The 10182-nt window shown below is 39.3% G+C and overlaps 1 protein-coding gene across 1 annotated transcript; it reads left to right on the plus strand.

Annotated features, from left to right (window-relative positions):
- Positions 1 to 5924: 5924 nt before the first annotated feature.
- Positions 5925 to 9411, plus strand: LOC119413012 (calcium-binding protein 7). The gene is made up of 5 exons (XM_037680023.1): positions 5925 to 5928; positions 6326 to 6502; positions 6615 to 6727; positions 7977 to 8127; positions 9281 to 9411. Exons 1-5 carry the CDS (start codon positions 5925 to 5927, stop codon positions 9409 to 9411), a joined length of 576 nt encoding a protein of 191 aa, XP_037535951.1.
- Positions 9412 to 10182: the final 771 nt, after the last annotated feature.

Consider the following 10182-nt stretch of genomic DNA (forward strand, 5'->3'; position numbering starts at 1 on the left):
GCCCCCCCCCCCCCCCCCTCTTTTCAACTTCTTCTTCCCGTTGAAAGTTTTCCGGGGTATTCATGCTTTGTCAGAACGCATAGCTACACAACATGCGTCTGTGCATGGCACATAATTACGCGATGCGTAGTTATGCACATGGGGAGCTGAGTGACAAGACGTTTTTTGGGCAAGCTTCCGCTTCTTACTGTGTTCGAATGGACCCAGTGAGGCGAGGACCACATCGGCTTCGCCCTTTACCCACTAAAGCGAAGGCCTTAAAGGGCGAAGCTTATATGACATAGAACGTTGGTTACGTACTGTAACCCCAGATTCTATGAATATAAGCGTAGCCCTTTAAGCGTCGGGCCTCACTGGCTCCTAAATGGCTGAAGAAAAAAGCTATTTTGGGAGCCGATTTCCCGCTCTTAACGTAATTTATACGGACCGGGTAGGGCCCACACAGCAGGTGGGCGTGGACTAATTTTTTTCAGTGCTTATGCTCTGCATAACGGGATAAACCCACTAAAGCGAAGGCCTTAAAGGGCTACGCTTATATTCATAGAATCTGGGGTTACAGTACGTAACCAACGTTTTTAAGTCTCGCTTAATCTACTTCTATTGCCTGGCTTTCAACACTGATTTTAGTTTTAACCTGTCTGTATTCAACAATGTTAGTTATCTTTTTTCCATTTTCCATATGTATTGTTTTACTGTGTGCTTTACTTGTTTGTGTCTGTTGTGCAGCACTTTGGTTGGCCTTGTTGCTATTTTAAAGTGATTTATAAAGTGGTATGGTATACGTTTACTGCGATTCATTATTATTTAAATTATTCTTATGAGACTTGCAAATCATTGCATTACTTTTTATTTTATTTTTTTCTTAACCTCCCAACTTTGTCAGAATGGAAGTTGTATAAGGATTTTTTTTTCATTTGTTAGCAGCTCCAAGTAATTCCTTGCTTTGTGCAGATTACAGACTGTTCTGCGGCCGCTAACGTCACTGATGTGTATGAGGTGCCATGTACAGGAAGCACTCTGCACTTTCCTCCTGTGGGAGTTCATCTTTAGATGTTTTAACTTTTGAATCTCCATCTCAACTTGAGCTTTTTTATCTTCCATTGGATCACACCGTAGGGGACCACACAGCGTTGTATCTCTGAAGGCCAACAAACACCTCTGTACATCAAAGCAAATACCCCCCCCCCCCCCCCCCCCCCCCACACACACACACACTTTTTCAAGTGAAACATTCACATCTCCCGGGTGGAGGCGTGGTACCAGAGCGGGGGAGAAAAATGCAGCTGCAGTGATCTTCTAGTTCCATTAAAATTATGTATAAAGTTTAACCCACAGAATAAAAACACACACTTGGAGTTATTCGATTTGACCTTCAGAGAAGATGGAACAATATAAAAGGAAAACCTAAAGGTAGTGCTGTGCGCCTCACTTGTCTTATCTTAATAGTAAAACTGAAAGAAACGAGTGAACTTTGACTTTAAAATAAAATGTTTTATTCCTTCAAACTCTCTGCTCCATCAAAAGAGTTGTGGGTTCGTTTAAAATGATTTGCCACATTTCTGCATTATTTATACGAGCATGGACAGTTTGGTCTCTTACAGTCTGAATGTTTGGTCTGAAACCAACACGACGTATTGCATGTGTTCTAAAAAAATAGTAAAGGTACATGAAGCTCTGCGTCGATTTCATGTGGAATGGTAAAAGTTGGCATGAGCAGAAAAAGAACAGATTTAGTCATCAAGCAGAAGTAAAGTAAAATAAATAAATGGCATCACTAAATATTGTTGTTTTTACCCTTTAGTCACATTTTACCCCATTCTAGCATGACTTCTGTCATTTTAGCAGGGTAAATGTTGGATAAAAAAATATTATTGCATTATCTACGTACTTAAAAAGGAGCCACACACGATGACGGGAGATTATGTATTTTTTAATCCAGTTTACTCGCAACGGCAGTGTTCACAACAGGCTTGTACAGATGTTTCATTGGAGCCCCAGTCATGAAGATCTGTGCCAGACTTATACAAGAAGTGGTTTTTATACACGCTTATCTGCACGATGACCTCGGCCAATCAGCTCACAGACTCAGAGGTGACCTTGGAGTACCAGCTGCCCGTCAAGGTTTCTTTATAGTCATTCTCATCATATGTGGTACATGAGGTGGAACGAAACTTTGTACACAGGGTCCCAGTCATATCCAACAAAAGTATAAATTGTAAAGAAAAACGGTAGTAAAATGTGAACTAAGAATACGCTAAGTACTTATAGGACAAAAACAATGTGCACGTGCAGCTCAACTCTCTGAACTCATACTCATTGTTCAATATCAATTTAACATTAGCCTTTAAACCTTTACCAAAATTCCCCTGACAGTAAATCTAACGGATGAAAAACACAAAACCATAAAACCAGTGTCCAGCTCCAACATACCGTATGAACACGTTGATAAAGCTGTGGGAAGCTCCACAGCAGATCAGTTGTTGAAGAGACGTTTGCTGTTTTCCCATTTGGCCTAGAACCAAACTTCTTTATTTATTTCCGCAGCTACCTTCTCAAACCTCTTTGGAGGTTTGAGAAGGTAGCTGCGGAAATAAATAATTTATCATGAAAATACGAACATGTGCATCCTGAAAGTAGCTGCTTGTAGAACCAACCGGCTGATGAATAATATCTGGACTCGTCAGTTTTTGCTCTTTTTAATTCCAGTCAGCTCTACTTCACATGCTGCTGACAGACTGTGCATTTATTTTATATAAACTTAATTAAGTTGATAATCTTAAACAGCCCTTGGAAAAATATGTAATATTAAACTGGAGGAACATTTTTAATTTCCACCATTAGACTTTGCAGTTCAGATTATTTGTACAAGAAAATATAAAAATTACAGAAATGTATGATTCATGCTGAATCAACATTCACACTGTTTAGGCAATGTCAACATTAGGAAATATATATTTTAAATTTTAATTCATTTTAGTCTTGTATGTAAAAATGAGGAAGTGTATTTGTTTCTTTTGATGGCATTTAGAAACATCCGTCTGGACATCATGTGTGCAAAAATACTTTATTTATTTGGTTGTAAATAATTGGAGCAGAATGTTTGATTTGGTTTTCTTCAGAAAGTCTTTCCTTTGGCTGTTTTTTTCCTGATCCCAAGCAAAGCCAAGAAGTTTTGCTTAAATATTTTTATTGACAATATTAAACCGTATCGTTTGTCTCACTAGAATTTAATAAGCAGCTGGTTATATTCTGGGCCTGCACTATAACATTCATATTCAAGTAAAATGAGACTGTTCTTTTTTTTACATATTTTATTAAAATTGAGAAATATATTAATATTCAATTACAGTTTTAAATGCCCACTTGAGTTTTTCATTAAAAAAAGCAATTAACGAGTCTTTAAGTATAGTTTTAAGGCAACACTTTTTTTTTTGTTGCAAAAAGTAAACAGATGCAGAAGGACCTCAGGTGGATACTGAGATATATTATTGTCTATAAACAATAAAATGCTCTCATCCTGGGGACAAAAAAACACAGCTGCAGGCTTTCAGTGATTTAAAGGATACCTGCAGGAAGATGTCTTGTAACAAAAGCAATGGAAAAATGGCTGCTGTGGCTGTCACTCTGCTTGTTTTTATAAATTGTGTGCCCAAATTTAATCTATTGTAATACATGACTGGCAGGCACCTCTGTCCCCGTGGCAAGGTTTCTGTTATGTGGACGCGTATTTGATTTTGATAGAACATTCACCATCATACATGAATGGCACTGTTTCCTGCCAACACTGATATTTCAAGTTTTTGTTTTTCTTCTTAAATATTTGTCAGACTGTCACGCTTTGTTTTTGTGGCTTGAGGCTTAGTCATTTGTTGCATTTCTGACATCTGGAAAATCACCGGAGCAGAAATTCTCATTTATCATCCAGCTTTTTGGTGGACTGATAAAAATTGTTTTGAAGTACACCTCACTCACTTGGCTGCAGCTTTGTGCTTAAAGAAGACTCAGAGGGTCATATTAGTCTAAATTATTGTAATATATTTACTTATTTACAAATGTACATGTTTGGCTTTTCATTATTAATCTAAAACCCCTCAGCATTTTATTTATTTCTTTATTAAAAATATAATTTCATCTTTGTACTGAACAAGAACAAAAAACGTAAAACTCTATTTCTCCTTTTTATATTTTTACAAATACCGAGACATGAAATATGACAAAGTTGACCTAAAATGTTTGGTTCCAACTTTTACATACATAATCACGTTTTCCTAAGGTTAATGTTATTTTTGCTATATAATATATATTTATCTGTTTGTTAGCCAAGTGACAGTGTCACGTTAAATATAGGAAATTTGATGGAGGCTGCTGCTGCATTTCAACTGCAATTTAGTCATTAAAAGATCTACGAACACACAATGAATGAGAAAATATGTACTGAGGTTGTCAAGAGCCAGACAAAAATTAGTCTAAACCACAAAGATCCATGAGAATTAGAGATGGGCCCAAAAACTGGAAGTTGAAGTCACAAATGTTGAGCACCCCCTAGAGGACAGCTTCAGTACAAGTTTCAAGTCCCACCCCTCTAAGTAAATAAATTATGGATGCATGATATTGGATTTTTGGCCGATATGCCGATATGTTAAAACTTATTTGGACAATTATGATACTGATATTTTATATGCTTTCCTTTGTCAGAACATAGCCCTCTTATTTGCTACAAAAACTGTGTAACAGATGTAAGAGTTGGTGACATTCAGTAACATCCATATAATATGTATAGCACTTTAACTTATCCAACATTTTTCAGTCAGGTCATCTGGACAATTTCTTTTTTTGTGCTGAAACATTTCGCCTTTGATCCAGAAGGCTTCATCGGTCAAGGAAACACACAACACAATACTGATTCTTCCTCCAACAGCTGACTCTAAAGTGGAACAAACCAGTTCTGCTTGTGATAAGATGGTCTCTTTGGTACGCCCCTCCTCCATTGCTGGCCCTCCTCCTTGTTGACAGTCTTGTCAAACTGGTTGAAAAACACAAAATCCATGCTCAATAATCCAACTAGAACTATTATACCTGGATTATTGAGCATGGACTTTATCACTTTAACTTATATTAAAAGAAAAGTGTTTAAATATCATCTATTAGCATTAGTCACCTGTGATGCTGTCTCACTTGTGGAGGCTTGTTCCAGGTTCCTGGCTGCAGTGTGAGATCCTCTGCACTCCTGTGCATGAAGGACAGACTTTTTAACTTCAAAGTTTTTGTCTATCCATTGTGTCGTAAGACTAATCATGCTAACGGGGCTAACACTTGACGTCCATATGTCTGTGGTAAAACTCACCCAAGTGTTATCAGCTATTAGCTTCTGAACGACGTCAGAAATGACGGCTTGTAACTCGGGTAAGGCTACGTTGCAAAAAATCTCGACTGGTGACGATGTAGCGAGGCTCAACGTAGTCCAAAAATCTTCAGAATCCGATATCCTCAACAAAAAAAAAAACCTCCACACCTCCGACATTTTGAATTTTCCTCTCAGCCATGAGATCAGATAGGTGCGCGTGACGTCATCACGTTGTGCTGCCGCTGCAGGCATCCTTGTCCCTGGGTTGTCATAAAAAAACAGCGTCTTTTATATCGGTGTTATTTTGATGGAATGTCCGATATTGAACGTTAATGCCAATGTTGTCCGATATCGATACCATGCCGATAATATCGTGGATCCCTAAAATAAATGGAAGTATCCTGATCAAAATAAAAAAAAAATACATTGCAGATATATTTTCATGTGTTTATTTGTTGCTTTACATAGTTATCTGTTTTTATTTATAATCCACATTTTAATATGGTTATGTTCGTGTAGTTATTTGAGGCTTTAAAAAGTGTCAAGTTATTCTGGGATTGACAGTAGCACATGTGAGAGAATGGGTAGGACTTTTGTTTCAATGGTACTGCCCCACATCCCTAGTGTGCAGAACAGTGTTGCCAGGTATACAATAATTATAGTAGTTAGTTCAATAGTATTGGGACCAATACAATATAGAGCATTAGGCTTGAACTTTAACAAACCATTGACATAAGATGTAAAATGTTTGATTAAATCAAAAATAACCTCAAAGTATAGAGTTATACCCTAAAGTTCTTCTCTCAGAAGTTTATTTCAGGAGTATTTTATTTTGGGTCCTTTGTCATTTCCCTGTCAGAACAGGATTTCCTGAGCTCCAACCCCCCCCATATGTAACTATGACTCAAGCGTTGATGCAGCATGACAAATGTGTCCTTGGTGTGTGTGGAACATTTTCTGCTTTCATATCCTAATTTGCAGGAAGCCTTGAGCTTGTGTTGGTTTCTTCCGCAGAGATCCGAGAGGCCTTCAAAGTGTTTGATCGGGACGGGAACGGGTTTATCTCAAAGCAGGAGCTGGGGATGGCCATGCGCTCCTTGGGCTACATGCCAAATGAGGTGGAGCTGGAAGTCATCATCCAGAGATTGGACATGGACGGTAGGACCAGCACACATCTGTCTGCATTACTGATACAGAAGCTCTGAATCTTTGCTTTCGAAGAGCTCAGAAGGCGTTAAGCTCAACGATGAGCACCTGTTTTGTTTTGCAGGTGACGGCCAGGTGGACTTTGAGGAGTTTGTTACGCTTTTGGGTCCAAAGCTGACGGCCTCCGGGATGCCAGACAAGTTTAATGGCACTGACTTTGACTCAGTATTTTGGAAGGTGCTCATTTTTCTGACATTTTCTCAAGGGGCTTGACAGAGGGGTCAAAGCTGAAACAGATTTCCCCGCAGAACTTTGTTTAGACACTAAAATGGCACACACTTGTTTTAATTGTAGTCCTCTGTGTTGTTAAAATGGGAACTGTATTGCCATGACAGTCCTATTGCTTATAATTATAGCAACTTTCATGTAAAGCAGATATTAATTTATTTAAAGACACCCCATTAGATAATCATCGTTTCAAGTTGACAGCAGAACGAAAATTAGCAGGATGGAGCTCTCATCAAAGCTGCCTTTGTTGTGGCTGTGTGATAACAGATTAGAAGTGCTTGTCAGACAGGGGGCTCCAAATGGAGTGTGAAAAAGGGGGAGTTGTGGGAATTCTCGGTAGGAATCGGTCCACTGTATGAAAAAAAGCATCGCTAGGAGGGAAACGAAGGATGATGGAGGTAGAAAACGTCTGCATGACATTATGTAAGGGATCGTAAACGTAGTATCAATCATCGTATGCTGGATGGTTCACACAGAGCCTCCGGGCACAGCTCGGCTCGGGCTGAGCAGGAAATGAACAACGTGCATGAGCTGGAACTGTCCAAACAGTGAGACACTTAACTGATGTTTTGGATTGCATCTTTATTTTATTACCTAATTTCAAATGAGCATTTCCCAGAATTCTTCTGAAGAATTTAAGTAACTACTGTACCTTTCATCATAAAATAACTCTTCTTTCTACACACAGCACATGGCCAAAGAACGTTTTGAAAGATTTGCCATTTACTGCTGCTTTCTGATTAATAAAAGCCATTTTCATTAAGATGAGCAGTAAGTGGCACCAATTTTCATCAAATGCAAGAAAAAAAAGTGGATAAATTACCACAATGCCCGGTGACACCGTTGTTTAAAAGTCTAATACAGCTGTGTGCCTGTGGTTTTAGAACGAGAACAATCAAATATTATGACTCAAAATTACACATTTAATACAAGGAAAGGCAAAAACCTTCTAATATTTAACTAAAACTATATACAGGTTACGAAAATGAATATTTCACATGTAGAAGAACTGGACTTGGATTCAGTTTGCAATGCAACACTTTGCACTTGTTCTCACCATTATTGTTAATATAATTTGTATGTGTTTTTGTGTACATCCTATGCACTGTGTGAACATCTTTGGATTTGCGTGTGAGGGGGGTTGCAGTGCTTGACAGCCCCGGCCCACAGTAATGTTCAGTTCTGTGTGTATCTCCAGTGCGACATGCAGAAGCTGACAGTTGAGGAGCTGAAGAGGCTTCTGTATGACACCTTCTGTGATCATCTTTCCATGAAAGACATCGAGAATATCATTATGACTGAGGAGAATCACATAGAGAACCCAGAGGACTGCCAAGTGGATATAGACAGTAAGAAAGAGTACTTTGTCATTTTAACACATCCCCCATTTTTGTTTTTTCTGAGACACATCTGGAGATAGAAATGGTCACAAACTAAAATTATCATTTGAAAACTCTATTTTAGGACTTTATCCATAAATAACATCCAGGTTTCCCACAACTGGTTGATTTTATTTAGATTATCTACTAGGGATTGCCTAGATTAGAGATTTAGTGAGTTTTCTTCAACAGTGTCTCTCTTTGCCATCCATTTTCTTCCACTTATCCGGGGTTGGATTGCAGGGGTAGCAGCCTGGAGAGGCCCAGACTTCCCTCTCCCCAGCCACTTGGGCCAGCTCCTCCGGGAGAATCTCAAGGCGTTCCCAGGCCAGCCGAGAAACATAGTCCCTCCAGCATGTCCTTTGTCTTCGTCTGGGTCTCCTCCCGGTGGGACGTGTCTGGAACGCCTCACCAGGGAGGGGTCCAGGAGGCATCCTAACCAGATACCTGAGCCACCTCAACTGGCTCCTCTTAATGTGGAGAAGCTGCAACTCTACTCGAGTCTCTCCCGGATGACCGAGCTTCTCACCCCATCTCTTAGGAAGAGCTCAGACACCCTGCGGACACCCGCTTTGCCACTCTCCCATAAAGTTTAGACTTGTGAAGAACCCTGGTGACAGTTGTTGTATGCACAGTCTCATTTCACCTGCTGAAGCTTGTAACTCCTTCAGAAGTGTCATAGGTGTCTCTGAATTTTTTTGTCACTTTATTTTACCAGGAAGAAATCCATTGCGATCAGCCTCTTTTACAAAGATGCCCTGGAATATACAAAAAAAAAAGTTAACAAACCTGATCTTTTATTGTGATTGTTTTTTTTTTTACTATATCTTGTAAAATATTTGATTCTTTAGGAATCTAATAGTTTATTCAGTTATGTCATTTGTTCCAAATCTCTAATCAACATTTCAATTTAATTATGCACGATACAGATGTGAGAATTTGTTTTGTCAATCTCCACCCCTAATGTTCATGTAATTGTAATTATTTCTTGATGAGCTCTTTCATTTGGAAATAACTATCAGATATAATTCAGGTGTAAAATCTTATCTGATGCAATGGACTTTCAGGTTTATTATTTCTCTTTGTGTCTCATTCTTCTCTTTCTTGTTCTCTCCCTCCTCAGGCTCCAGCCCAACGCAACAAGTCAAGCAAACCTGTGTGCGCAAGAGCCTGATCTGCGCCTTTGCCATTGCATTCATCATTAGTGTCATGCTAATTGCCGCCAATCAGGTGCTGCGAAGCGGCATGAAATAGGAGCTGTGCGAGTTTTGGGCCTTGATTTCCAACGAAAGGCTTCGTTACGATAAAAGACGGCTAAAACGGACCAAATATAGACAATCACAAAACTGAAAAACGTGTCAACAGATGACTGGAGAGCACCTGAAGACACTGCTGGAATCTATCTTGATAAACTTATAATTCCAAGAAAAGAGGACCTCACAACTGAAGACAGCGATGCGTTTGTGGTGGACATCTAACTATACATATCAACCTTTCCAAAACAACCCAGAATTCATTACTTGTGTGCATTGAGCAGAGTTCTATTCAGTATGGTGGCAGCTATAGAGAGAACTGTCGTGACTGTCTGGTTTCGTATTTGTCCCGTGTACCATGTGGTTTAATGTAAACCGTGAAAAGAATCGGTGAGAAAATGTTGCACTGTTCGGGGAAATGTCTTTATCGAGGCAGAAGAATGTTGGCGTGCTCACTGCAGTGTGGTGCCACGTTGTTTTAACTTCATTTGGGAATACGGATTGCTTGGTAAGGCTCAAAGATCACAGGAAGGGTTTGCAGGGAGGGAACTGCGTGGATGGTTTCACTCTTTCACAGCCTGCTGGGCTGCAGTCTTGATTAGAACAAAGCAGGGTGAAGGAGGCTAACGCTGCTCAGAGGAAAACAAACAAACAAAAACAAAAAAAAAAAAAAAAAAAAACAGCTGACTGGATGTAGTAAACACTTGACACTCTGTTTGCAGACCTCAAAGGATGACTATCATCTATGCATGAAATGCATGGATTTAAACCC

The sequence above is a fragment of the Nematolebias whitei genome, chromosome 8 (assembly GCF_014905685.2).
Source record: "Nematolebias whitei isolate Nwh7 chromosome 8, NemWhi1, whole genome shotgun sequence".
In the NCBI taxonomy this organism is placed as follows: domain Eukaryota; kingdom Metazoa; phylum Chordata; class Actinopteri; order Cyprinodontiformes; family Rivulidae; genus Nematolebias; species Nematolebias whitei.

Bases quoted from the DNA above. Each gene is read 5' to 3' on its own strand.
- LOC119413012 (XM_037680023.1), top strand. The intron at 6,728-7,976 runs GTGCTCATTTTT...GTGTATCTCCAG, and splicing joins TTGACTCAGTATTTTGGAAG to TGCGACATGCAGAAGCTGAC. The intron at 8,128-9,280 runs GTAAGAAAGAGT...CTCCCTCCTCAG, and splicing joins CTGCCAAGTGGATATAGACA to GCTCCAGCCCAACGCAACAA.